This window comes from Cyprinus carpio, chromosome A25 (genome assembly GCF_018340385.1).
Source record: "Cyprinus carpio isolate SPL01 chromosome A25, ASM1834038v1, whole genome shotgun sequence".
NCBI classification, from domain to species: Eukaryota; Metazoa; Chordata; class Actinopteri; order Cypriniformes; family Cyprinidae; genus Cyprinus; species Cyprinus carpio.
Genome location: NC_056596.1, coordinates 12,079,861 through 12,102,940, shown reverse-complemented (window position 1 = coordinate 12,102,940; position 23,080 = coordinate 12,079,861). Strand labels below are relative to the sequence as shown.

At 38.1% G+C, this 23,080-nt stretch overlaps 2 protein-coding genes across 5 annotated transcripts; both read left to right on the top strand.

Annotated features, from left to right (window-relative positions):
• The first annotated feature begins 252 nt into the window (after window positions 1-252).
• Window positions 253-11,359, top strand: LOC109050754 (zinc finger protein 800-like). 4 transcript variants are annotated; one of them, XM_042715544.1, is made up of 6 exons: window positions 253-476; window positions 3,452-3,599; window positions 5,592-5,687; window positions 5,937-6,080; window positions 6,530-8,273; window positions 10,282-11,359. In XM_042715544.1, coding segments are annotated over exons 2-6 (2,112 nt in total). In that variant the 5' UTR covers window positions 253-476; window positions 3,452-3,472; the 3' UTR covers window positions 10,283-11,359. The 4 variants fall into 4 exon arrangements, with proteins under 4 accessions (XP_042571478.1, XP_042571475.1, XP_042571476.1 ...); XM_042715541.1 differs by lacking the exon at window positions 10,282-11,359 and having other exon boundaries at window positions 6,530-8,277; XM_042715542.1 differs by lacking the exons at window positions 253-476; window positions 10,282-11,359 and adding an exon at window positions 483-1,043 and having other exon boundaries at window positions 6,530-8,277.
• Window positions 11,360-12,984: 1,625 nt separating this feature from the next.
• On the top strand, window positions 12,985-15,098 carry LOC109105507 (metabotropic glutamate receptor 8-like). The gene is made up of 2 exons (XM_042715546.1): window positions 12,985-13,179; window positions 14,226-15,098. Exon 2 carries the CDS (start codon window positions 14,511-14,513, stop codon window positions 15,051-15,053), a length of 543 nt encoding a protein of 180 aa, XP_042571480.1. The 5' UTR covers window positions 12,985-13,179; window positions 14,226-14,510; the 3' UTR covers window positions 15,054-15,098.
• Window positions 15,099-23,080: the final 7,982 nt, after the last annotated feature.

Sequence of the window (23,080 nt, the reverse complement as noted above, 5' to 3'; positions counted from 1 at the left end):
GTAATTAAAGAATCCCTAATAAATTAATTCAAATATTGTTAAAATATCTTTATAATATGATTTGGGAAAGATATCCGTGTAAAGTCTTTTTAATATTTTCCATAAACTGCCTCGCCGTCTTAATCGCCAAAAGAAAGACTCGTCTGGCTTAAATTTGGAGTTGGAATCGGTGCATTCGCAACGGTTTGATTCGGGTGTGCGAAATAAAAACGGCTCGTTAATTTCCTCATTTAGTGGCACGGGTTGTAGGGGGTCAGATGTGAAGCACCAACCCGGCGACAACATCGGGTGCCACATTTTGGTGGTCTTGAACATCCATTGCACCTTTGCGCAACAGCCGCTTCTCCGCCGAGAGGTCCTCGCGGTGCACAAAGACAGCTTCCGAGAGGGCAGCGTCAGCGCGAGAGGCGAGAGGCACCACCTCCGGACCGCGTCCGATCATCTTATCTCGAAAGCCTACGTTGTTTTTCCAAAAGGTAAGAACTCTGCGAACATATCTCAGCTGATTTCGACCGCGGGAGTTGCCCACTCGGGCCCGGAATCGTGCAGCGGACCAGTGTCGTTTCCTATCCTGCGCGAGCGTGGTTGTTCTTAACAGAAAATGGCGTCACCGTTCGTGCTGGCTGTGCAACCGGGGAAAACGCACTTGTTCCGAGCGCCTAAATTAGAACGAGACTTGATTCGGACTCGCCACGACCGTCCGCAGGGATAGAGCAAGTCCACGGGCCTACTTAAGAGTGAATATGGCACTTCATAACAAAACACCGAAGAGGAGAGGACGCGTAAAGGCGGAAGGGTCACCAGACTTGTGCGCCAAAGCGGCTTCGGGAAGATGGCACAGCGCCGCAAAGCGCAGCACTTTATCATTAAGACGTGTCCTGTGATCTCGCAAGTCCTCTCGAATGTGCTCGGTTTGTGACTCTTTTTGGACGCGATTTCATATTTTGTTGGGTTTGGGCTCGGAAAGCACTGCAAGTTAGTGGCAACGTCGTCTTTTGTATCAGGCTCTCGCGTCAGCCCGCCTTTACGCCGCACACTCCCTGGTAAGCATCAGTCCTTCTTATGCCGCTTTAAAGCTCCATTCTGCACATGAGCTCTCCTTCTCCATCAAGTTAATCTGGCCCATTGTGGTCCGCAATAGAGGAGATTTGGCCTGACAATGTAACCGTGTAAAAGAGATTTACAGAATAATGGAGCGATGCAAATTGCTTCACGAAAACGCTAAATAGCCTGAATTTTCCAAAAAAACAGGCGATATAACCTGCACTTACATTTTAAAACAGACTGGCTAAATGAGCTGTGTATGCGCCACGGCGTGTCTGAATTGCGCATAGGGGAGAACGCAAACCATTGCTTTTCCAACAGGTTTCAGAACCACACAAATCGCCACAAATAACGCGTGTTCTCCGAGGGATAGTAAAGGATACAGTCTCTCTTAAGTGGTCACATGCCTCTTTTTAGCAACTGTGGACTTGGTGATGCTCGTGCTGCCGATGGCTTCGCGCGTTCGCGCACACATGCGTCCCCAATCTTCCATCACAAGTCACTCAAACGTGCGAACTGGTGTAAATATGGCTATCCTTGACATCCAGACGTCCCAGCTGGATATATTCGCTTCAATCTGGAGACTGTCACTGCTGGATTTGGGTATCAACTTTTTACATTGTTCTTTAACATTTGGCCCCTTGTGGTCCCAGTGTGTTTTGATGGGGACTCGTGATTTTTTGAGTGTGTTTATGTACATTTTTGTACTCTAAAAGTGCGAATTTATTCTTTAACTATATGTTAATGAATCTATTTGTAAAAGCGTGATGTAAAATGATGTTTTTGTCTGGTGATGTGCTCACTTGACCACGTAATTCTAAACAGCCGTACGATCTAGATTTTAGTGTATTATTATCTAAAACATAATTTAATAATGATTTAATGGCTATAACGCGTTTAATCCCAAAGCTTCAGCGGGGACCGGCACGGATCGTGTGTCTATTATTTTAAAATATTATTTTTCCGGTCACGTGGCCAAATGTGTCTGATGCTTTTGGGTGGTGATGGTCATTTCAATTCGTTCTCGGTTGTTACGCGTGCACTCGCACGCAGAAATCACGCTTTCGTGTTATTGGTATTTCTTCAATTGTTATGAAGTTTGCAAAGTACTTGTTCAGACACGAGTCTACACGGATAGTAAGATGTACACGCGATTTATTGATTTGCCAACCACAGTACGAGTCGTCTCGAACAGATTTGCCTGCCATCAGCTGAACTGCGTCATATAAAAGCACGCAGGCGGTTATTGTGAAGCATAATTATGTTCATTTGTAAGGTTGGCCACGGACACGTGCTCTTTCGTGCACCGCTCGCTACTTCCTGCCTCTTGAATGTTTGGGCAGGACGCGATCAGGTGTATGTCCTTCACAATCACAACACAACGTTTTATAGATTTCATTTGCGCTTTTATGAGCAAACGGTTTCAATTAAAACAACGGCACACGCCGAGGCACATCAGTGGAAACCTTTTACCATGGTAACTTCAGTTTCCGCCCAAATACCAGTAAATACAGCTGCTACTTACAGTTACGACTGTAAAGAGATAGTTGACACGAAAGTCAAGCAATTGTCACACCACTGTGCTATTTCAATGAATGCAAAAGCTAAAAAAAAAAACAGGAATTTAAAAGAAACAAAATATTAACATTAAATGTTAAGCTACAGTCTGTTGCACAATACGTAAAATACACTTATGTTATTTGTAGCTATTATGAATTTAGGGTTAATTAATAATTTTTTATGACGTTTAGAACATTTCTTTAAGATGTTTATGATTTAGAATGTATGTAAAACTCAACAGATCTATCAGATTGTTTCCAGATGAATGGATCTTTAACATGCATCTTGCAGACGTACGTGTGCTATTTGGGAGTAATCTACATTTTATATAGTTACACTAATTTGATTAACACGTCAACATTTCATGTCGACATGATTTTGTAAAAGGTCCAATATAGTAATAGTTAAAACCGCTGTGATGCAATCTCATTTCAGTCTGTCCTGTTGTCTCACATTCTCCTTTCCATTACATCTGGGTGATTATATTTGATGCATGACAGACATTTCCATAATTCATGTTGTTTTGTCCTTTTTAGCACATAGCAGTTATGCCTCATCTTGACATTTATATCCTTGGTAAATGTGCGGTGAAAAGTCTTCATCATCACACGGTCATCACAGCGACAGTAATGTCTGTTTGTCTTTGTCAACAGCTCCATAAACGACCATTGTCGACTTATTACTAGTAAATATTTCTAGTTCTGTGTATACAGTTTTTGAATTTCTACTTGTGCTGATGGAGAACTTGTTGCCATTTCGGGAGGCATGTGGGAATGAAATCATTCATCCATCAAAAGCATTGAGAAGAAACAGCTTCACTGATTAACTCTGTGATTTGTCTTTTAAGTTCATAAAAGAGGCCTCAGAGATGGAGGCTACTAACAGCGAAGATCAGGGAAGCCGGACTAGTGACAAATGCTGCCAGACTGAGACACTTCAGGCCTGCAGTTGCCAAACAACAGAAAACCCTCAAGAGCCTTGTGGCAAAAATCCAGGTAGGAACTCAGCACCTTAAAGTCAAGTTTAAAGTTTCCTTTTTAAATACACATTCCTAGTCTTAATGTGCACGATTTGTTAGTGCAAGTTAATCCAAAGGGGATAAAACATCTTTCCTTTCCTTACAAATCGCTCTTATTTTTGGCTGAATTTTGGTATGCAACGCCCACTTTAATCCGATGCTGTTATCCACTCTTGCTGATATCTGTTCATAATCAGAGGTAGTTGCCAAACCCATGTGCACTGTGAAATCAAGATTTATGCCTTTTCTATGCATTTATTGCAGAGATCTATCAGTGTAGTTCGATTGAAATGAAATGCAACTTGGTTGTTAATATTGGACAATCACATTCCAATGTGTTTACCACATATTTCCATAATTATCAATGCTGGGATAAGATTTCTAGCTCAGCGGGTTGTTATTTGTGTTCTACAGTGCTGCTAATTTCAGTGACCTGGAGTTGTTTGTCTTTATAGTAATTTATGGCCATAAATAAAGACAAGCTGTTCTGAAGCAGAGAGGGTCACAAATACTGGCTGATAGTGAGATGCGGACCAGATAAAAGTTGAAAGCAGAAGAATCTTGCTTGTAGAAAAGAATCCGGATGGGCTTTTAATGCAAAAAGATTAGTTTGAGCAGCATTGTATTGTTTTAGCTTTGTAAACACAAGTGGAAATAAATGAATAAATGGCTGTTTGTGGTGTTTAAAAAATGTCAAATATTCTAGAAGCAGTTGTTTTCTGTAAGTGTAAAATTTTCTTTAATTTAAACCAGCATTTGCTCTCTTTTCTACTTTCCACTTTGACAAAATGTATTATAGTAAAATTTCCTCCCTAATGGGAAATGTGGAAAGTATTTAAATGTAAAGTCCATTTAAATTGGGGAAAAACACAAATATTTAAATAGCCTGTTTACTTTGAAATTAATGTGTAATATTCTCACATATTATCATAGTAAAATGCGCCTTAACTTTCAGACACCTGGTGTCAGATGAGAAGGTGTAACTCGCACATCCTCAGAAGTCCCCTTAGATTAAACAGTTTTACCAGGTGCAAATCAGTTGGTAGATGTCCATGGAAAGAAAATAACAGAAAGTTGAAATCACTGCTTATCAGGGTAGTATAGAGTTGCCTGAAGGAACAATGATAGAGTCTTGCAGGTGTCCAAAAGAATGATGGAGTGTTGCAAACCAAAAGATGCTTGTGTCGTGTTCATGGGGAAATCTACTATTTTATTTTTCCTGGCCACGGCTCTGGCCTCACTTCCCTCCAGTCTTTGTTGGACATGTCTCTGATAACTAAACACTGAGTAGTTTCATCTAGACAAAGGTTTTTTTTTTTTTTTTTTTTGAGATTTACACTCTGCTGGTTTATTTGAAAGCCTTAAGGAAAGAATGCCATACATAGATTCATTGCTGTTATGTACTAGTGATGAGTACTTTATTTATTTGTCTGTTCATTTGGAATTATATACAATCCTTTTTGTAAAAATTAATAGGAACTTGATTTTCAGTTTTTAGTTTTTTTTTTCTTAAAAGATTTCCTCAAGATTTAAATGCTTTTACATTATAATTCTACTTTTTTTTTCATTCCTGTAGTTATTATCCAGGGTCTGTATGTGTGTAATCCATCCTGCTGTCATGTACTAAAGTTGGTAGTATGTGTAGGTGAGCAAAGAGTAGAGTTAGAGTAGTGTGGCTTTAATTAAAAGTAAATGTAAATGAAAGATAGAAATGTATCCCGGTTGGAATTGTGAAGTTCTTGGGGTGTGAAACCAAAAGGAGACATGGTGTCCTCTTTGTGATGGAGGAAGTGGAGGCTGTGCAAGAAGGTCGGTATTTCCATGGCTTGGCAGTCCCCTTTCTGTTTGACCAGCAACCATGGGGTTGCTTTCCCTACTTTTACCCCTTATCTTACACAGCAGATTGAAACCATTTGCTGTCCTCAGTCCCGAATGGTGGAAGCATCTAAAGTGTTGTTTTCTGTTTTAGTTCATTCAGTTGAGCCTGGTGATCCACCCCTGCTTCAGCAGCAGCTCCAGACCTCCAAGTCAGGAATTCATCAAATCATTGAGTGTTTTCGCTCAGGTACTTTAATCCCAGAACTTTGATTATTCAGTAAATACATTTCATGTAAACTTCTTTTATTCACCAGGTATGAAATTTTGTCAGCGTCGAGGCATTTTCTGTTCTTACTCGAAGCGAAATGCTATGCCAAAAGACGAAGTTGAAATCTATGATTGAGATTTTGGACCAATGTGATTTTTCTCACATAAAAATATGTTTCATTATTTCCTGATGATAACCGCTTGCTTTCAATATGTGCTGTTATTGCAGGTACAGCTCAACTCAAACACATGCTGCTGAAGGAGGTTGACACCATATTTGAGTGCAAAATCTGTCGAAGTCTTTTCCGTGGTCTACCAAATCTAGTCACACACAAGGAGCTCTATTGCTTTTCCCGACAACCTCAATCAGATGGTTTGTATATCCATTTAACCGCTCTGACTTTTGAAGTGATCAGACATATGAATTTTTCCTGGTGAACAATGAAACCTAGACTTCAGGCATGTAAATGAAAATTCTGTCTTTGCTTACCTTGGTGTTGTTCGAAGCCTACAAGGCTTTATTTTTCCTGCAGAACACAAAAGGAAGATATTTTGAAGAATCCAAAAACATATTGGACCATATTGTCTCTCACTGTATGGACAAAAAACAGAACACTCAAGTAACTACCTATCAATGGCCTAGTAACTTCTTAGCAATACACTGGAAACCACCCACAACACCATAGCTTTGTGACAGCGAGTTTTGCATGGACAAGCACAACACACATTTTTCTGTAGTTCAAATTTGTTCTCAGTTGGGCCCATGAATATAATAGTGCTATTAATAAGATTATTATTTTTTGATGCTATTACTTTCTGCAGAGCCATCACAAGGTGGGCAGAGCCAAGCCATCAAAGAACTTCTTCAAGCCATTTATCCACAGAAAGACCAAGAAAAACATGTCATTCAGCTGGAGGCTATTGAGACCAACCCCAATGCAGTGTTCCAACAAGTGGCACTGGTGGAAATTCAGGACATGCCAGAAAACCCCGCCCATACACCCCAGACTATGATCCTGGTACCTGAGAAGAAAAATCGCCACAAATCTATTTTGGCACCCAAAAAGGTCCAACAGTTAGATTTTGAAGACGAGATGGAAACGGAACCTGAAGAATCACCTGCTAAAGAAGGTCAGAGCTGCGAAGAGCAAATAAAGATTGAGCCGGTAGAAGGGGAGGAAGAAGAAGAGGAGAGTGCCGCCTCAGAGGTAAAGGAGATGAGGATCTCTTGCTGCCTCTGCGGAAAAGACTTCAGCTCCAGACGTAGCGTACGACGCCACTGCCGGAAGATGCACTGGCAGAGGATGGAGGAGTTACGCAAATTTACAGAGACGCGCACAGTGCCTACCAGCCTGCTATCTATGGTGAAGGACAAGCATCCCGTTGAACCACCACCTTCTCCTGGGAAGAGTTGCCCAGTGTGCAAGAAGTCCTTTGCCACCAAGGCCAATGTTCGTCGCCACTTTGACGAGGTCCACCGTGGTTTGAAGCGGGATTTGATCACACCGGACATTGCCACAAGACCAGGCCAGCCTCTTTTACTTGACAGTCGTCCTCCTTCACCAGCGAAAGCACCAAGCTCTCCTCCGAAGCAAGATAAGACAAAGCACAACCTGACAAATTGTCGCTGCAAGCTGTGCAAACGCAAGTACAGCTCCCAACTAATGCTTAGGCGGCACATGCGAATTGTCCATAAGATGCCCATTCTAGAAAACGGCTCTCAGAAGGCCAAATCAAAGCATGAGAGAAGAGATAAGGTTTACCCAAAGAAAGCGTCTATCTCGAAAGCTTCAGAAGATGATGGAAACCACAGTGTGAGTTTTGACTTTAAGAGGATCTACTGCTGGTTGTGTAAACGTCAGTTCAGTACCAGTCAGAACCTGGGCAAGCACATTGCCGAACTGCACACTGATGGAAACGACAGCATCTACATCAAGTTTTACCGATGCCCCATCTGCAGATACGAGTCACGCCGGAAGCGTGACGTCATCCGGCATATCACAGTGGTGCACAAGAAGTCTTCACGCTATCTGGCTAAAGTTATGCCTGCCTTGGAGAACCATGCAGTCAAGAAACCAGCTGATGCAGTCTTGAACAGTGCAAACAAAAAAACAAAAGAAGAGGGTAGTGGGAAGCATAAAACAGAAGACCCTCCAGCTTCTCCTAAAAGCTGTCAAGAAGATCCTCTTGTATCTTCCAAAGCAAAGAAACAAGAATCCCCAACATCTCCAAACACTCGAAAGCATTCAGCTCTTACGTCACTTAACACAGGCAAACTCGAGTCTCCGCTTACACCAAATAGACAAGACAAGAACCTTCAAGCATCCAAGAACCCACATGTCACTCGCAGTCATAATGTTATCAAGGGCCCACCCATCACCAGAAGCCAGGAGACATGCACGGAGGTTAGGGTAACGAAAAACTTTTCCCTTCACGCATGCGATATGTGTGGCCGGGCATTTGCCAAAAAGGTCTACCTTGAGACGCACAGGCGGAGACACAGGACTGCCATCGCAAGTGGGGACAAATTACAAGGAAGAAGCACTCGATCAAAGGCCCTCATTTGGTAGGTTGCTCCTCTGTAATGGCATTCAAAAAGCATCTTAAGAAAATTATTGTTGCTTGCTGAGGCAAGCCTTAATCCCCTAACCCTAAGCATTAAACTTTTGGTTGTATCCCTAACCCTAACCCTAACCATAACCCTAACCCTAACTCTCATCGTGTTATGGACATTAATGGTATCCCACATTGTGTGTTGTTTTGTGGTGTGTTATTATTTTTTAAAGCAATAAGGCTCATAAAAAAGGCGGGAAAAATTTCCTTAGACTTGTATTGAAAAAGGAACCTGAGCCATACCTAGGGACCAGCGTTTCATATAGACTTGAGGTTGTGGTTGACTTGGACAAGTAAGAAGCCACTTAGCAAGTCCACATTAAGCACCCAGAACGCCCTAGCAACTGCAAAGCAACAACCTGGCAACCACCCAGTGCACCTTAGCACAGTGGTGTCCAATCCCACTCCTGGAGGGCCAACGTCTTGTAGAGTTTAGCTTCAGCCTGCCCCAGCACACTTGCTTGGAAGTTTCTAGTAATCCTGAAGACCTTGATCAGCTGGTTCAGGTGAGTTTAATTAGGATTGGAGCTAAACTCTGCAGGATAGCGGCCCTCCAGGAGCAAGATGGGATACTTCTGCCCTGGCATAATGGCGGGGAGTTTTGAATTGGGAAGCACCACTCACATTATCTCCTGAAAATGTACAAATCTCATTCAAAATGCTGTTGCTAACACGTTACAGAGCTCCACAGCCTGTAAATAACACTGTATAATACTTTGTAAATGTTTTATCCAGCTATCTTTAGTACTCATAAGAAAGCACTACTTGGTGTTCCAAAACTTGTGATGTTGAAAGACTGGACTATTTCTATGAAGGTACAATCCCTTATAATTGGATGCAACATTTCAAACTGATGTGAGCTTTCATGCCTTAATATGCCTGCAGCATTCCTCCAGACTATAATGGATGAGAATCCCTACAGAATCAAACATTCAGCCATTTTACAAGATTCTGTTTCCAAGACTGTGTAGGACATAATGTTTGTCTTTATTAGAGGTGCTTTCTTAGGCAAGCATCACTATTACGGTTCCTCATATTTATGGTTGGAGGTTTGATTTAAAACCTCTTCAAATCCGGCACTGGAGAGCCACTGCTATGCAGAGTTTTGCTCAAACCCTGATCAAACTCCCCTGCCTGTAATATTCTAGTAACTTTATTAGCTTGCTCGGGTGTCATGGAATAGGGTTGGAGCTAAACCCTGCAGTGCATGTGCCCTCTCCAGAGTCACATTTGAGGAGCTCTGCTTTAAACCAAAGTATGAAGACTAAGTTTGCCAAGTAAGCAACCACTCAGATTCATCCTAGCATTGCTGCGGCAAGTTTTGCATTGTCAAGCAATACTGACATTTACTTTCATTTCTTAAACTTGGTTTCTAGGGATCCAAATTGGGCACATTTGGTTTCAGATATTCTTTTTGTTATCCAAGCTAGTGCTTATTTTTCTCATCACATGCTCAGATAAAGTCTCTAAGGTCACTGTATTAGGAATTACTCTTTAATTTAAATTCATGGGTAGAGATAGTATCTGAGAGGGATTCCCCATCGTCTGCTTTCTGTAATAGATATGTAGATGCGGTGAACTTTTACACGTTTTGGCCTGACCATTTACACTTCTGGCAGCCTCCTGTGGTTTTGCCCAAAGAATAGTGATGCTTGAGAATTTTGTAAATGCCCATTTCCTTAAAGTGATAGTTCACCTACAAGTAAAAAAAATGCTATATTGTTCACACTCTTGTTATTTCAAACCTGTAATCTCAATAAAGGATAGTTGTTTGAAGAATGTAGAAGGAAATGAAGTCATACAGGTTTTGAACTTGATGTTAGAAGCAACTATGCCTGTCTTATAGAAAGTACACACTTTTTCCTTTAAATCATTCCTGTTATTGACTACAGTATGGTATATATTTAATGATGAATGACGTTTTATTCTCTCTCATGTTTTCTTTCTTTCTGTCCATTTAGACTGTTTTTCTCTGAATACGTAGCACATTTGCACTGGACTCCATGGATGACTTTATCTCCATGTAAAAGAAGAGGAAGCGATATGGACAGACTTGTGGGTAGAAAACAGAGGATAACCTTTTCATAGAGGGGTTTAATGAGACGAGAGAAAAAAAAAGTGCACCAAAAATGTTATTCCAGCTTTTTACTCTGGAGGGCGCTGTTGTAAAAGAAATGGTATGCACCCTTTAAAAGGTGATTAGTCTTCAATTGATTTTGAATGAGTTTGACTGATTACTGGTGTTGACAAAAAAAAAAAAAAAAAAAAAAAAAAAACAACTCTCAAAATGAATTTTGATTAATTTGTAAACGGATTCTACCACTATTTTTTGTATTCTCTCCGACAGTTTAAAAATACACAAAGAATGTTTCATAAATGGACAATGGACAGACATAGGAGGTTGCTTTGTATATGTACAGCATGTCTAACTAATGTTAAATATTCATAAGTAGATAAGTTAATGTAACTGCTTCATATTTTCCTGCCATGTGATCACCTCTCTAATCAACTATGGATTGAAATGCTGCTATCTGTTAGAAATGTTAGAAATGTACTTATATTTCTTCTACCCTTTAAGTCGAAGCCTACATATTAAGCTGCTCAGGATGTGTCTTAATTGAGAGCCCAGTTTTTTTTTTTTTTAACCAGCTTAAACTTTGTGTTTGTCTTTAACGAAAGGTTGCAACTTTGACTAAAATAAAATATAATACTACTGTATTTGTTTAGTTTGGTAGCCTACTAACTAAAGCTAATTAGAAAATAATTTTGAAGTTTTAGTAGATGGCTCTCATCGTTGCTTTCAAGTATAAATAGTTATAACGAAGCTTTTGAGCAAGTAAATTGCAAGTACAATTTATTTTAACTGGGGTGCATGCAGAATGCCTTGATTAAACCTTTTGTTTATGTGTATAATAGGGCTGTATCCAAACGCCAAAACCTAGATCCATTCTGGTGATGCACACTCCTTTTTATTTGCAAAATCCTGGTATATCCCTGCTTGCAGTAGGATTTTTTGTTTAAATAAAGATAACAAATACATACTTTGTCAACTTTTCTTGTATATTATATCCTTCCTATCTATCTAGTGGCATGCCGACCTCATACGTCATCAGCCTGGAGCTGCTTCCATGTACAACTGTTGGCACAAGCTACATTAAAGTGATTATTAAGTTTTGAATTTTTCTTACAAAAACACATTGATTTGCTACAGAAGGCCTTCGTTCACCCCCCAGAGATGTGTGAGACATTTTTTTTTTTTAATGGATAGGCGCTTTTTATTTAACTTCTTTTGGACTGATGCATGCAACACCCGCTGAGTGTCATTAAACAGCTTGAAAGATCAAAGACCATTTTTAATATAACTCAGACTGGATTCGCTGAAAGAAGAAAGTCATATACACCTAGGATGACTTGAAGGTGATTAATTTGTGGGCTAATTTTCATTTTTGGGTGAACTAACCCTTTAAGTTGTTTCTGGACATTCATCTATGTGTTAGGGGCAGAATTCTGCCATCTGCTGGTTACAGAAAAATCTGTAGTAGGAAATACAGTTTTAGAAAAAAAATAGTGTAATTACCAGATACATCCAGCAGAGGCCCATAGAGATCTATTCATTTTCTGCATGTGGCAAACTGCTTTTACAAATGCAATATTGAACAAACATGACCACACAAACCCACGTGCACACACCTTTATCTATGAAATGTCAACCGTCTCTGCAGCGCATGTGCGATTGTAAGTGGGAGTAAACTTTGTCACCCACACGAGCGAGCAGGTATGAAACACGTATTTTTTTTAGAAGTGTCACTGTCACTGCAAAATGTTGCCTGCAGGCCTCCATAGGCTTAACCTTCCAGTAGGCCTATACAAAATATCAAACTGTCTTCACATACAAGATAAAATATTAACCGCCCATAATTAATTGAACATAAAGGAGTTTAAAATAATTTTATTAATTTGTTCCGAATAGCTATTTTGGATGTTGAAAGTACATGCTATTTGTTAAAATGATACTTTAGTTATTTTAGTATAATTTATACTATTATAGCATTAATGCATTTTTTAAATTATTTAATATTTTTTATAACATTTAGTTCATTGTAGTTTGTTTTATCAATGTTGTTTTTATAGTTCTGTTTAGCTTTAATTTGTTTTTAATTTCAGTTATAGTTTTAGTACTTCAATTTTATTACAACAATAATTTTAGTACATCAACTTATTTCAGTTAATTGTCAATGCAGCATTTCTAATTTTCGTTTTATTGTTATATATATATATACATATATTTTTATTATTCTATTACTTACTCTTATTGATTTTCAATTGGTTTTTTTTTTGACAATAATACTGTAGAGTAACTGCATGCAGGAATGCTGTGTGTAAGTCCATAGTGTTCACACTAGATGGCGCAGTGGGATAATTCACAGCAGTGACTGTTCGACGGCTGGATCTCTTCAAACCAGCTGTCAAGCCACACTGAACTGATATTTCTACGTACAGTTGTGCATTTATCAGTCTGAACAGTAACAAATATTTCTGTCATATAGCATCGCGCGCAACTTTTCGATTATAAAGAATTTAATTATTGTTACATGACTGTCATAGTCGTTAAGGAGCTTCTAAATAATAAACTCCTTTTTTTTTTCGTTTTGGTATTTCTTAACACTTCCAATGCGTGGTTCGCAGTTGATTGATTTCACTTTGTCTTGAATCGGCTCGGGGCGCAGAAAGTGTCCGAATTGTCAAACCAATCATAACGGAGTGGGAGTATTTGCGCGAGAAATGATGCGCTCGTGCGCGCTGTCCCTCCCAGCAGCATCAAAGCAGCAGCAGCGCACGAGCACAGCGCAGGCACCCAGGTATGAACGCATTCAAAATGTTCTTTCTTTATATTCGCAAAAGCGATAGAGTGAGTTTTACTGGTCTATAATATGGTGCTTTCTGTTTGTTTAAATGTTGCAATGCTAGTTGGGTGCAACCATAGTCTGATGAAATGCTGATTGCATTTAATTTATGGCAATTATTAGAGATGAGAGGATATTTTTCTGCCAGTTAAAATATTTCAGAGTTGTTGTTTTTTGGCAATACCAACAGTATGTGCAAAGCTGTTTCTTCATTGCTGAAAGGGAAACTGACCAGAGTTTCTACTATGATAGCATTTAATGAGTTCTTATGCAACAGGGTTGATCGTTTGCTCTATTCGTTCACATTTATTAACTATAACAGCAATAATTAAAATTATATTTTATAGAGTTGAATGTATTGCCCATACTTTTTACCATAGAGGTGGGCTACTTAAAGGCACAATTTGCAGAAAATGGATATTCTGTCATCATTTACTCACCTTAATGTTATATCAAACCTGCATGACTTTTTTCTTCTGTGGAGCACAAAAAGAGACCCTTTCAGTCACATTCACATTCATGGTATGGAAAAGATTGATAGTCTCCAGCCATCTCAATTTGTGATCCATGGAAGAAATAGATTCATTTGCAATAACATTAGGGTCAGTAAATGAACTGGCCCTTTAAGATTTTTTTCAGTGAAGGAATCATGAACTCATTCTACATTGGTTTTGACTTATTGTGTCTTTTACTGCTCTTCACTGGGATCGATTCCAGCCAGCATTCGTAAAGCACATTGGCTCCCTTGTTGTATAAAGATATTCAAATCTTAAGTGTTAGACAGGCTAATTATGCATGCATATTTATGCATAAACACATGCATGTTTTAAAAGTCGATTGTCAGATCAGATGTGTTTAGTGAATACACAAATGCACTGATCGCTCTCCATTTTTCACACTTAGAGCCTCCCTGCTGTGCAGTGCATATGTGTGTTCTGATAAATAATGTGCCCATTCTTTGCTGATGAAGGCATATTCCTCTGTTGTTCCCCCTTACACAGGGTTCTTATGGTCTGTGACCTGTGTTATTAAGGAGCTAACAACTATGTGACTGCCTCATATTCCATCATCTCATTTGTGTGGCACCCTTCCTCATTTGCCCCCCAAAACTTCCAGGTGAATCCAATGGTCTCCTTGTCGTCAGATTCCATTATCCAGTACGCAGATGCTCCAGTGAGGGGCACTGATGACCCCGTTTGGTTATTGTGCTCCGTCCCTGCTGGCTTCCCACCTTTGTAACCACATCCCCACTGCTGCTTGTGCGTCTGGATCCACCTTATGCCGCAATGGTGATTGCCTTTGAATGGTATGGCTGTCTTCTTCTGCTGACAGGGATGGCCGGATCCATCAGCCAGCGTACGGATCCACTGATGCCCCCTGCTCCCGAATATGCCCACTCTATACGATTGGATGGTGATATCATCCTCGGAGGACTCTTCCCAGTGCATGCTAGGGGTGAACGTGGCGCCCCCTGTGGGGAACTGAAGAAGGAGAAGGGTATTCATCGGTTAGAGGCCATGCTCTTTGCCATCGACCTCATCAACAAAGACCCTGACCTGCTGCCCAATGTGACCCTGGGGGCGCGTATATTGGACACCTGCTCGCGCGACACCTACGCCTTGGAACAGTCGCTTACCTTTGTGCAGGCACTCATAGAGCGTGATTCTACTGATGTGCGATGCGCTAGTGGCGAGCAGCCCATCTTTGCCAAGCCGGACAAGATTGTTGGTGTGATAGGCGCAGCTGCAAGCTCCGTCTCCATCATGGTGGCCAACATCCTACGCCTGTTTAAGGTAATTCCTGTCTATATGCTAACCTATAAGTCGTGACTTTGCTTCAGGACCCACAGAACCTGACATAATCCTTATTTAATGTTGTACAGGGTGTTTTTTTCTAGAACTTTGCATAGCTTTAATGATGGTTTTCAAGGTTGAGGGCATGTCATGCAACCTATGGCAGGTTGCATGACATGCCCTCAACCTTGAAAACCATCATTAACCATCATTGGCCTCCGCTTGATTTGTTGTAGTCTTAAAGGGAGACTCCACCCCAAAATGAAAATTTTGTCATTAATCAATTACCCCCATGTCGACAATTCCTTTGTCAACAGTCTCCTCTGTGTCTCTCCATATCACCCTATGCTCTTCTGTATCATCCGTGCCACAAGGATGCGCTGTTTTCTTTCAAATCAAAGCTAAATACACATAGAAACAGAACATCCTTGTGGTGCAGATGACACAGAAGAGCATACGGTGATATGGAGAGACACAGAGGAGACTGTTGACAAAGGAATTGTTGAAAAAAAGTTGTTATTTTTGTTTTCTTCGCTTACAAAAAGTGTTCCTGTCACTTCATATTTCCCAGATTGCACGTCTGATGGCAGATGGAGTATTCTGACGATTTCTTTCATACCTTTCTGGACCTTGACACTGTTATTTACTTGGCAGTCTATGGGACAGTCACAGGCCTCCTGGTTTTCATCCCAAAATATTTTAAATTGTGTTCCAAAGACGAACAAAGCTTTTACAGGTTTGGAATGACATGGATTAATGATTAATGACAACATTTTCATTTTGGGGTGGAGTATCCCATTATATAAATGAGAGTAAATTTGTGCTAAAATAACAAAGATTGACTGGATCGCAACCTATGCCTGTTTAAAATCATTTCTGTTCATGTTACACTATAGTTCAGTGAGTAGTGCTTCAATCCATCATAAAAAGTGCTCCACATGGCTCTGGGGGGTTAATAAAGGCCTTCTTAAGCAAAGTGATGCGCTTGTGTACTTAGAATATCGATATTTAAAACCTAAAATCCCATAACAAAATAAGAAAATTATCAGTACTAAGCACTATCACCAGAAACAAACAAAAAAAAGGATGGCGTAGGATGTAGGCATAGAGTCTTCACATTTTTTAATGGTTTATAAGCATACTTTGATGTATGTATGATTATATGGCTAGTTACATTTTATAATTTGCATTTATCATCGTTTTCGCCCTGCTGTCCATGTCCCACTGCTATAAACATGAAATAAGGAAATGATAGCTTCTTGAATCTCATGGAGTGATTCAAATGCTATCTCAGAAGGAAATCACTTGCACACACTTTTTGGTTGCTGTGCTGACTTTTAGTGGATATAGTAGCCTGTAATTGAATCTGTTTTGAGGGCTAATCAATAATCATTTGGGTCTCTTGAGCACCAAACAGGAACCACTGATGATTATAAATGAATAGAAATGTGGCTTTTCAGAAGCATCTCCAATAGTGTTGAATCACTGGATCTGTTTATTTTTCAATAATGTCCTAAACTGATTAATTTGCTCCTATCGGTGTTTATGCTGATTTTCTCCTTTTGAGTCTCAAAAATACTGCCGCTGGGTTATCTTATGTTTCATATCTCATTAATAATTGAGTATCTGTTACGGATACTAAATATAGCTGGCTTGTAATTGGATCAAATAATGGGAGTCATGTTTATCTGAAGAAAGCATTCACCTTTTCAACTGCAAAAGAGATCAGACACACCATTACTTCATCTGCAGCCGAGATTATGAGAATAGAACTACAGAAATGGTTGGAAAGGGAAAGATTGTGAGATGCAAAAAAAGTTTTATCTACTTTGTGATGTAATCATCAGTGGAAGCTTCTGTATTGAGCCTGTTGACTGGCTACTGCATTGTTCTTTAGCTTGAGCATCAGTCATTTAAATCAGATATTGCTTGTGGATTTTATTTTTCATATGTTTCTTTGTACAATCACAAGCGTTCACAGATCAATTTAAGCTGAGGCAGTAGATGCTTGATTCCTTTTGCTGTTTTTTGAAATTTTAGATCGTCCCTGACAGCGTAGAAAATATGTAATTGGATTACTCAGACATTTCGTCGTAGCATCCTTTCCCCTCATACAACCTACAATTGATATGCATATAAAAAAAATATGATATTTGACATAAAACAAAATTTGATTCTACATTTAATCATTTGATATGTGTCTTAAAACAGGATGTGATTGGAGACATCATCAAGTTTGTTTCTGCCTTGAATTGAATGTAGCTCAAGGTTAGCAATTAGTTTAGTAAGAGAAAGTGAAGTAGATGTAGCCTGTAGCATGTAGATTACACATTGAGTTTTTAAAGAAATTCTGTCGGGAAAGTAATGAGATGAGGTTCATTGCTGCTGCTAGCATAGTTAGCTAACAGTCTTACACACATTTTAAACAAAACGCTAATGGTTTTTACTATATTTGTGAAGTGTCGATGAATGTTTATAATGAAGTGATAATGCTATTGCTAATGTTTTCTGATGTAGCCTTATGTTGCAATGCTAATATCCTGTAGTAAGCGTGACTTGTTTGCTAGCGTCTAATTAGCACAATCTGGCTATATTTTTGGTTTCTTAAATGTTGTTTGATCTGCTGTTTATAAGTTAGTTGAATTTGTGATTTGTTTTACAAGCAAAGAGTTTAGCCAATCATGACGAATGTCATTTGCATAGTCTTAAAGGTACAGTACCACAAACAACTAGTTTATTTCTGAAGATGTGGTCACATTTTCTGCTGTTTGATGAATTTTCGCAGTCAAAATAAAGTGATTTAAATAAGAATCTACACAGTTTCTCTTCAGGTTTGTGTCAAGTTGGTCAATTGAGCAGTTTGAAAGTGACTTCTGTGTGAACTGTGGTTTATATATCGCTACACTACTGAAAACATACAATGGACTTTTTTTGCCCATAATTTTGCCAATTTTTTTTTGCTAATGTGGTCATGTAAAACTAAATTGCGACTGTTTGGTGCAAGAAACGTAAAACCGCCACACAAATTACATAATAGGCCTTCTGCAGTGCTTGATATCACATGAAGTCATCACAAAATGAAAAAAAGTAGTTGATGTTAAGATGGATTCTGTATTCCCTACACTTAAACAATGAAGCAGTTTATCACAGTCAGGTAAATGGGAAGTTAAGAATAATTCAGACAGTCACACTGACTGCATGTATATTTTAGCAGCTCATCCACTCAGAAGTGTAAAATATGTTCATGCATATTTCATGAAGGGGAAGAATAAAGGAGACATCACAGTCCGGTTCAGATAATGACTTTATTGGTCACCAGTTGCAGACCGTGTCGGGGCAGAGGTAATGCCCGTCTCATCCATCTAGCATGTAATACCGATGTAAGACTTGAAACAATGTGACCGCTACGCACCTGAGATCACTGTAGAACAGACAGAGGTGATGTTGGGTGGGTTGGGGGGGGGGTATACTTGTTTGCTTGCTTTGTTTACCAGCACTGAGATTTAATCATTCAAAAGCTACCCACTTTTGAAGTGTCTTGTCTTTTTTGCAATTGCATAGATTAAATCTATTTTTGTTAAAAGTGCTGTTGCTTCACACATGAATGATCTGAATAAATAAATAATGCAAAAAAATTAATAAGACTACATAAGCTCAAAGTACAATTCGCCAAGAAATGCATATGAATAAATGAAGTGACCAGTTTGTAAAATAAACACTGAATGCAGATATATGTGTGTAAATGTGCATTTCTCAACTCAAGAAATAATTATTTTACCAATAGGGTGCCTTGAAGCGATAGCTTCATACATGAATGATCTGTATGAATAAATAAATAATACAATAAAGCAAATACTTTCTCACAGAATAAATTGGCTGAAAAGTGCGATTTCAGTTCAAAATTAATTAGATTTTGAACTGAAAATTAAAACCTGTAGATACATGCTATTGAATGAATGAATGTGTGGATGCAAATATGCATGTGTGTGAATGTGTATTTTTTCCAGTTTAAGAAATAATGATTTTACTAATAAGGTGCCCTAAAGGAATTGCTTCATGAATAAATAAATAATGCAGTGAAATAACTGCTTTCTCTCAGAATAAATTAGCTGAAAGTACAATTTTATTTAGGAAACACATTTATGTGTTGTCTCAAGAAATAAAAACCTGTAAATGTTGTTTTAAAAGCAAAGTGATCAGTTTGTAGAATCAATGATGAATGCATGCAGATGTGCATGTGTGCAAATGTGTTTTGCGATTTAAGAAATGATTTCACTAATAATTTACTTTGAAGAATTGCTTCATACTTGAATGATATGAATGAATAATGAAATAAAAGAACTGCTTTTAATTTTCACAAAATAAATGAGCTGAAAAGTACCATTTCAGTCAGAGGTAAATTTGATTTGTCTAAAAAAATAAATAAAATTAAAAACCTGTAAAGACATGTTGCTTGCCTGTCTGCTAAAAACAGAGTGATCAGTTTGTAGAATGAACCATGAATGAAGTATGAATGTGGATGTGCATGTGTGTAAATATGTTTGGCATTCAGGGTATGATTGCAACGTCCAGGTCCCCACTTTGGCATTAGATTAGGTGAAGCGTCGCATTGCAGTCTTAATCAATACACAGCCTTAGCACAGTCAGAGAAACGGAGGAGGGATGATATTCATTCTTTCCTGTAGCTGAGGCTGTGAAAAAAACATCTGTGTTTTCATGCCAGCCTCCTACGCCAACTCTCTTATACTGAGATGAAATGTGATCGGTGCACTGGTGTGACTGTAACCCTGTATTGACTCAGTGAAGAGATATGAGTGAGGTCAGTCCACCTGAGGGCATATGTTTTAGCACAAGACAGGAAATGAGGTTATAGTGCATGAAGCTTAAAAAGAGGGCTTCATGTTTCTTGAATATGCAGCATTTGGATTGTCACACTGTATATGAGCAACGGCAGCAGCGGATGAGATTTATTTATTTTTTTATAAGATACAGTAGTAATATTCAGGGTCAAGGTTGTTATTCCATTGATGGCCCATTCAACAGTAGCCATGTATTCCAATTAGGATTTTTTGGCAATCAACACATAAATAAGAAACATTTTATTATATTAGAGTAGATGTTTTACCAGTAACTGATTTTTACTTTTCCATGTATGCTGATGTTGTGAAATGTTTGGGGATGTGTGTGTTCTTGTGCTGAAATCAGCAAGTTACATAGTATGATTAGTAACTAAAAAATCGTGTTTGGAACCAGGTGCAATATTGCATATTGTATGAAAATGCTCAGAATTCACTGTAACATCACAACTGAAACTACGGCGCAAAACATTGTATGAAAAAACGAAATATTGAGAATTCACTGTAGCATTGCAACTGAATGTACAGTACTATAAAAACACTCAGAATTTACTATAACATTACAGATGAATATACAGTGCAAAAGATACATTTTAGTATGTTTCCCAAAACAATGATTTGTATGAGTCGGTTCTTTTAGGTGCATCAAAATCATACAGTGCAATCAGTGCAGTCCAATTAATCTACAATGGACTCTACAATCTATTTATTTTTGGTAAATCACAAAAATACAGTTCAGTAAGTATAGATTACTTTTGAGATGCTGCTTTTTATTGAATCGAAAATATTCAATTACTGAATTGTATTTATGCTGCCTTTTGCAAGTTTTTTTTCCTTTAAATGTATTCATTATTTTATCATTTGGCAATGGAATTGCATTTCTTTTTTTCTAAATATTTCTTCCTCAAAAGAATCATTAATAAAGTTGTTAAGGAACTGTTTAATTAAGAGGAATCAGAACTGGAATCATTAAATTGGCTCAAAGTGCTACATAAACATCAATGAATGATACAAACTTTTGCACCTGGATGAGTGAAAAAACACATTTAGATGCTATTTATATGCCTGTTTTGTATTCTTGATTCTTGCAATAGGGTCTATCTAGTTCTATCTCCAGCTTGTAGATTTGCGAAACTGCAGACTAAGGGTGTTTTAGGCCTTTGTTTCGCTCTGCTCTCAGCCCCAAACTGCACTTGTGTAAGATTCTGCAGTGTGCTGGAAACATCCACATCATCAAATTGCTGATTACACCACAGTAATTGGGCTAATCAACAGCAGTTATGAACCTCCGCAGAGAAATAAGCTAGAAAAAAGCCACTTTGAAAGTAATATCATAGAATATTTGGGATTTGCAAACTATTGCAAACATGTAGGAAATTATCCCATAGAGTTTTCACACTGGTTGCATCAAGTTCTTGTGAATTTAAGGGTAGGACAGGAAGAACCCTGAGGTTCACTAAATGCTGCGGTATTTCAGCCCAACAACTTCCATCTTATCAGGATCATTATAGATTGCATTGTATTCAAAACTCATTGCTATTTGGCGCAATTAATGTTATAATGCAGAGACCAGGTGGTAAGCACAATTTAATTTAGATTTAGATGATTACAGCATCAGTTATTCATCAAATGATGGAGACAAGCATTGTAAATTGCCATAAATCCAGGCTTACAATGTAGATGAGCCTATTTTGGCATTTTTACTGTACAGTAGTAAAGTATGCCAGATTTCATAGTCTGCTGCATCCTTTAAAACTGAGAGTTCAGAACAAACCTGAAAGATCTTTTTTCAATCCGTATGAACAGATAATTATGAAAGGTAATTGCAACTTTATCTCACAATTCAAACTTTCAAGATTACATCCCGCAATTAATATCTCACAATTCTGACTTTTGTTCTGTCAATTCTGAGCTTGCAATTCAGTTTTTTTTGTTTCCACAACAGAATAAATAATAATAATAAAAAAAATAAATAAAAAAGTAATTGCAATCTTGCAGTTCTGAGTTTATATTTTATAATCGTCTTGTAATTGTGCAGTTATATCTTGCAATTCTGAATTTACAAATAAAAAAGTCAGAATTGTGTTTTTATGTCACTTTGGCAGAAACAGGCTTCTATAGCCAATATGACTATTAGTATTTTTTTCTCTTTTTTAATTTTAATAAATTTTTTAAAGTTAATTTCACAGCATCAGTGTCATTTAATTACAAAATTAATAAATTTGTACTTTCTTTATTGAACCTGTAAATGACTTACTTATAGTTCTCTCTATAAAACAGTACATTGCATACTTTTTCACACCTTTAAATGAAACTTTCATCTATTTTCAGTATATGTGCCTGTAGTTTCGTGAATGATACATAAGTGAATAAACGGCATGTGAATTAGTGCCACATAATGTAATGCTACAAACTGAGGAACACTAAATATTTAGGAAACAGCAATAAGAGCAGCAAAGGCTTCAGCTAATTGGTCTTTTTTTTTAGATTGTTTACTTGCATATTATCAAGCCTAGTATGCACTAAATGTCAAGCCTCTTTGATAATATGAATATGTAGATTTGTTCAAAGCATATCTAGCTTTTGTTATCATATCCATATTAAATCATTCGCTTAATCATTTGTGGGAATTGACTTCTAAATCTCTCAGCTCAACCAAACCAATATTGTTCCCGCCGCCAGACCTTGTTATTTCAGGTCAGTATTGAAAAGACATCAACATGATGTTTAAACAACTAAACCGTTCATTACAGAACACGTTATTAAGAATGAATCACCCTGTGAATCATGCCTTATTGTCCCAAAGTAATCCCAAAAGTTATTTTTGCCTCAGTGATTTTAACAAGAACCATTTCAATGTTTCATTTGTGTATATATGTAATCTAATCTTCTCTGTAGTTCTAAATATTATGTGAAGTACCCTGATGAATCCAGTGCTTTACAGTTGAAGGTGGTCATTTTTAGATAATTAATCATACAGTTATAACCAATTCAACATTACAATTACATTAGATTTTAAGTTATTTAAAATCAGATTTTTATTAGTTTATTTTATCACACTTTCAACTATTTAATTCACAGTCTCGAGCACTGCAGTGAAGTGTTTAGGGAAACCTGTTTTAATACAGTCATTATTTTTGCAATATTGTCTGTTCAGGAGGTGCTGCTGCTTTATTAATGCTGTCTTATTATTTAACAAGTGCACTT

Bases quoted from the DNA above. Each gene is read 5' to 3' on its own strand.
- LOC109105507 (XM_042715546.1), top strand. From the start codon at position 14,511: ATGGTGATTGCCTTTGAATGGTATGGCTGTCTTCTTCTGCTGACAGGG.
- LOC109050754 (XM_042715541.1), top strand. From the start codon at position 3,473: ATGGAGGCTACTAACAGCGAAGATCAGGGAAGCCGGACTAGTGACAAA. The intron at 5,688-5,936 runs GTACTTTAATCC...CTGTTATTGCAG, and splicing joins CATTGAGTGTTTTCGCTCAG to GTACAGCTCAACTCAAACAC. The intron at 6,081-6,529 runs GTTTGTATATCC...TACTTTCTGCAG, and splicing joins CCGACAACCTCAATCAGATG to AGCCATCACAAGGTGGGCAG.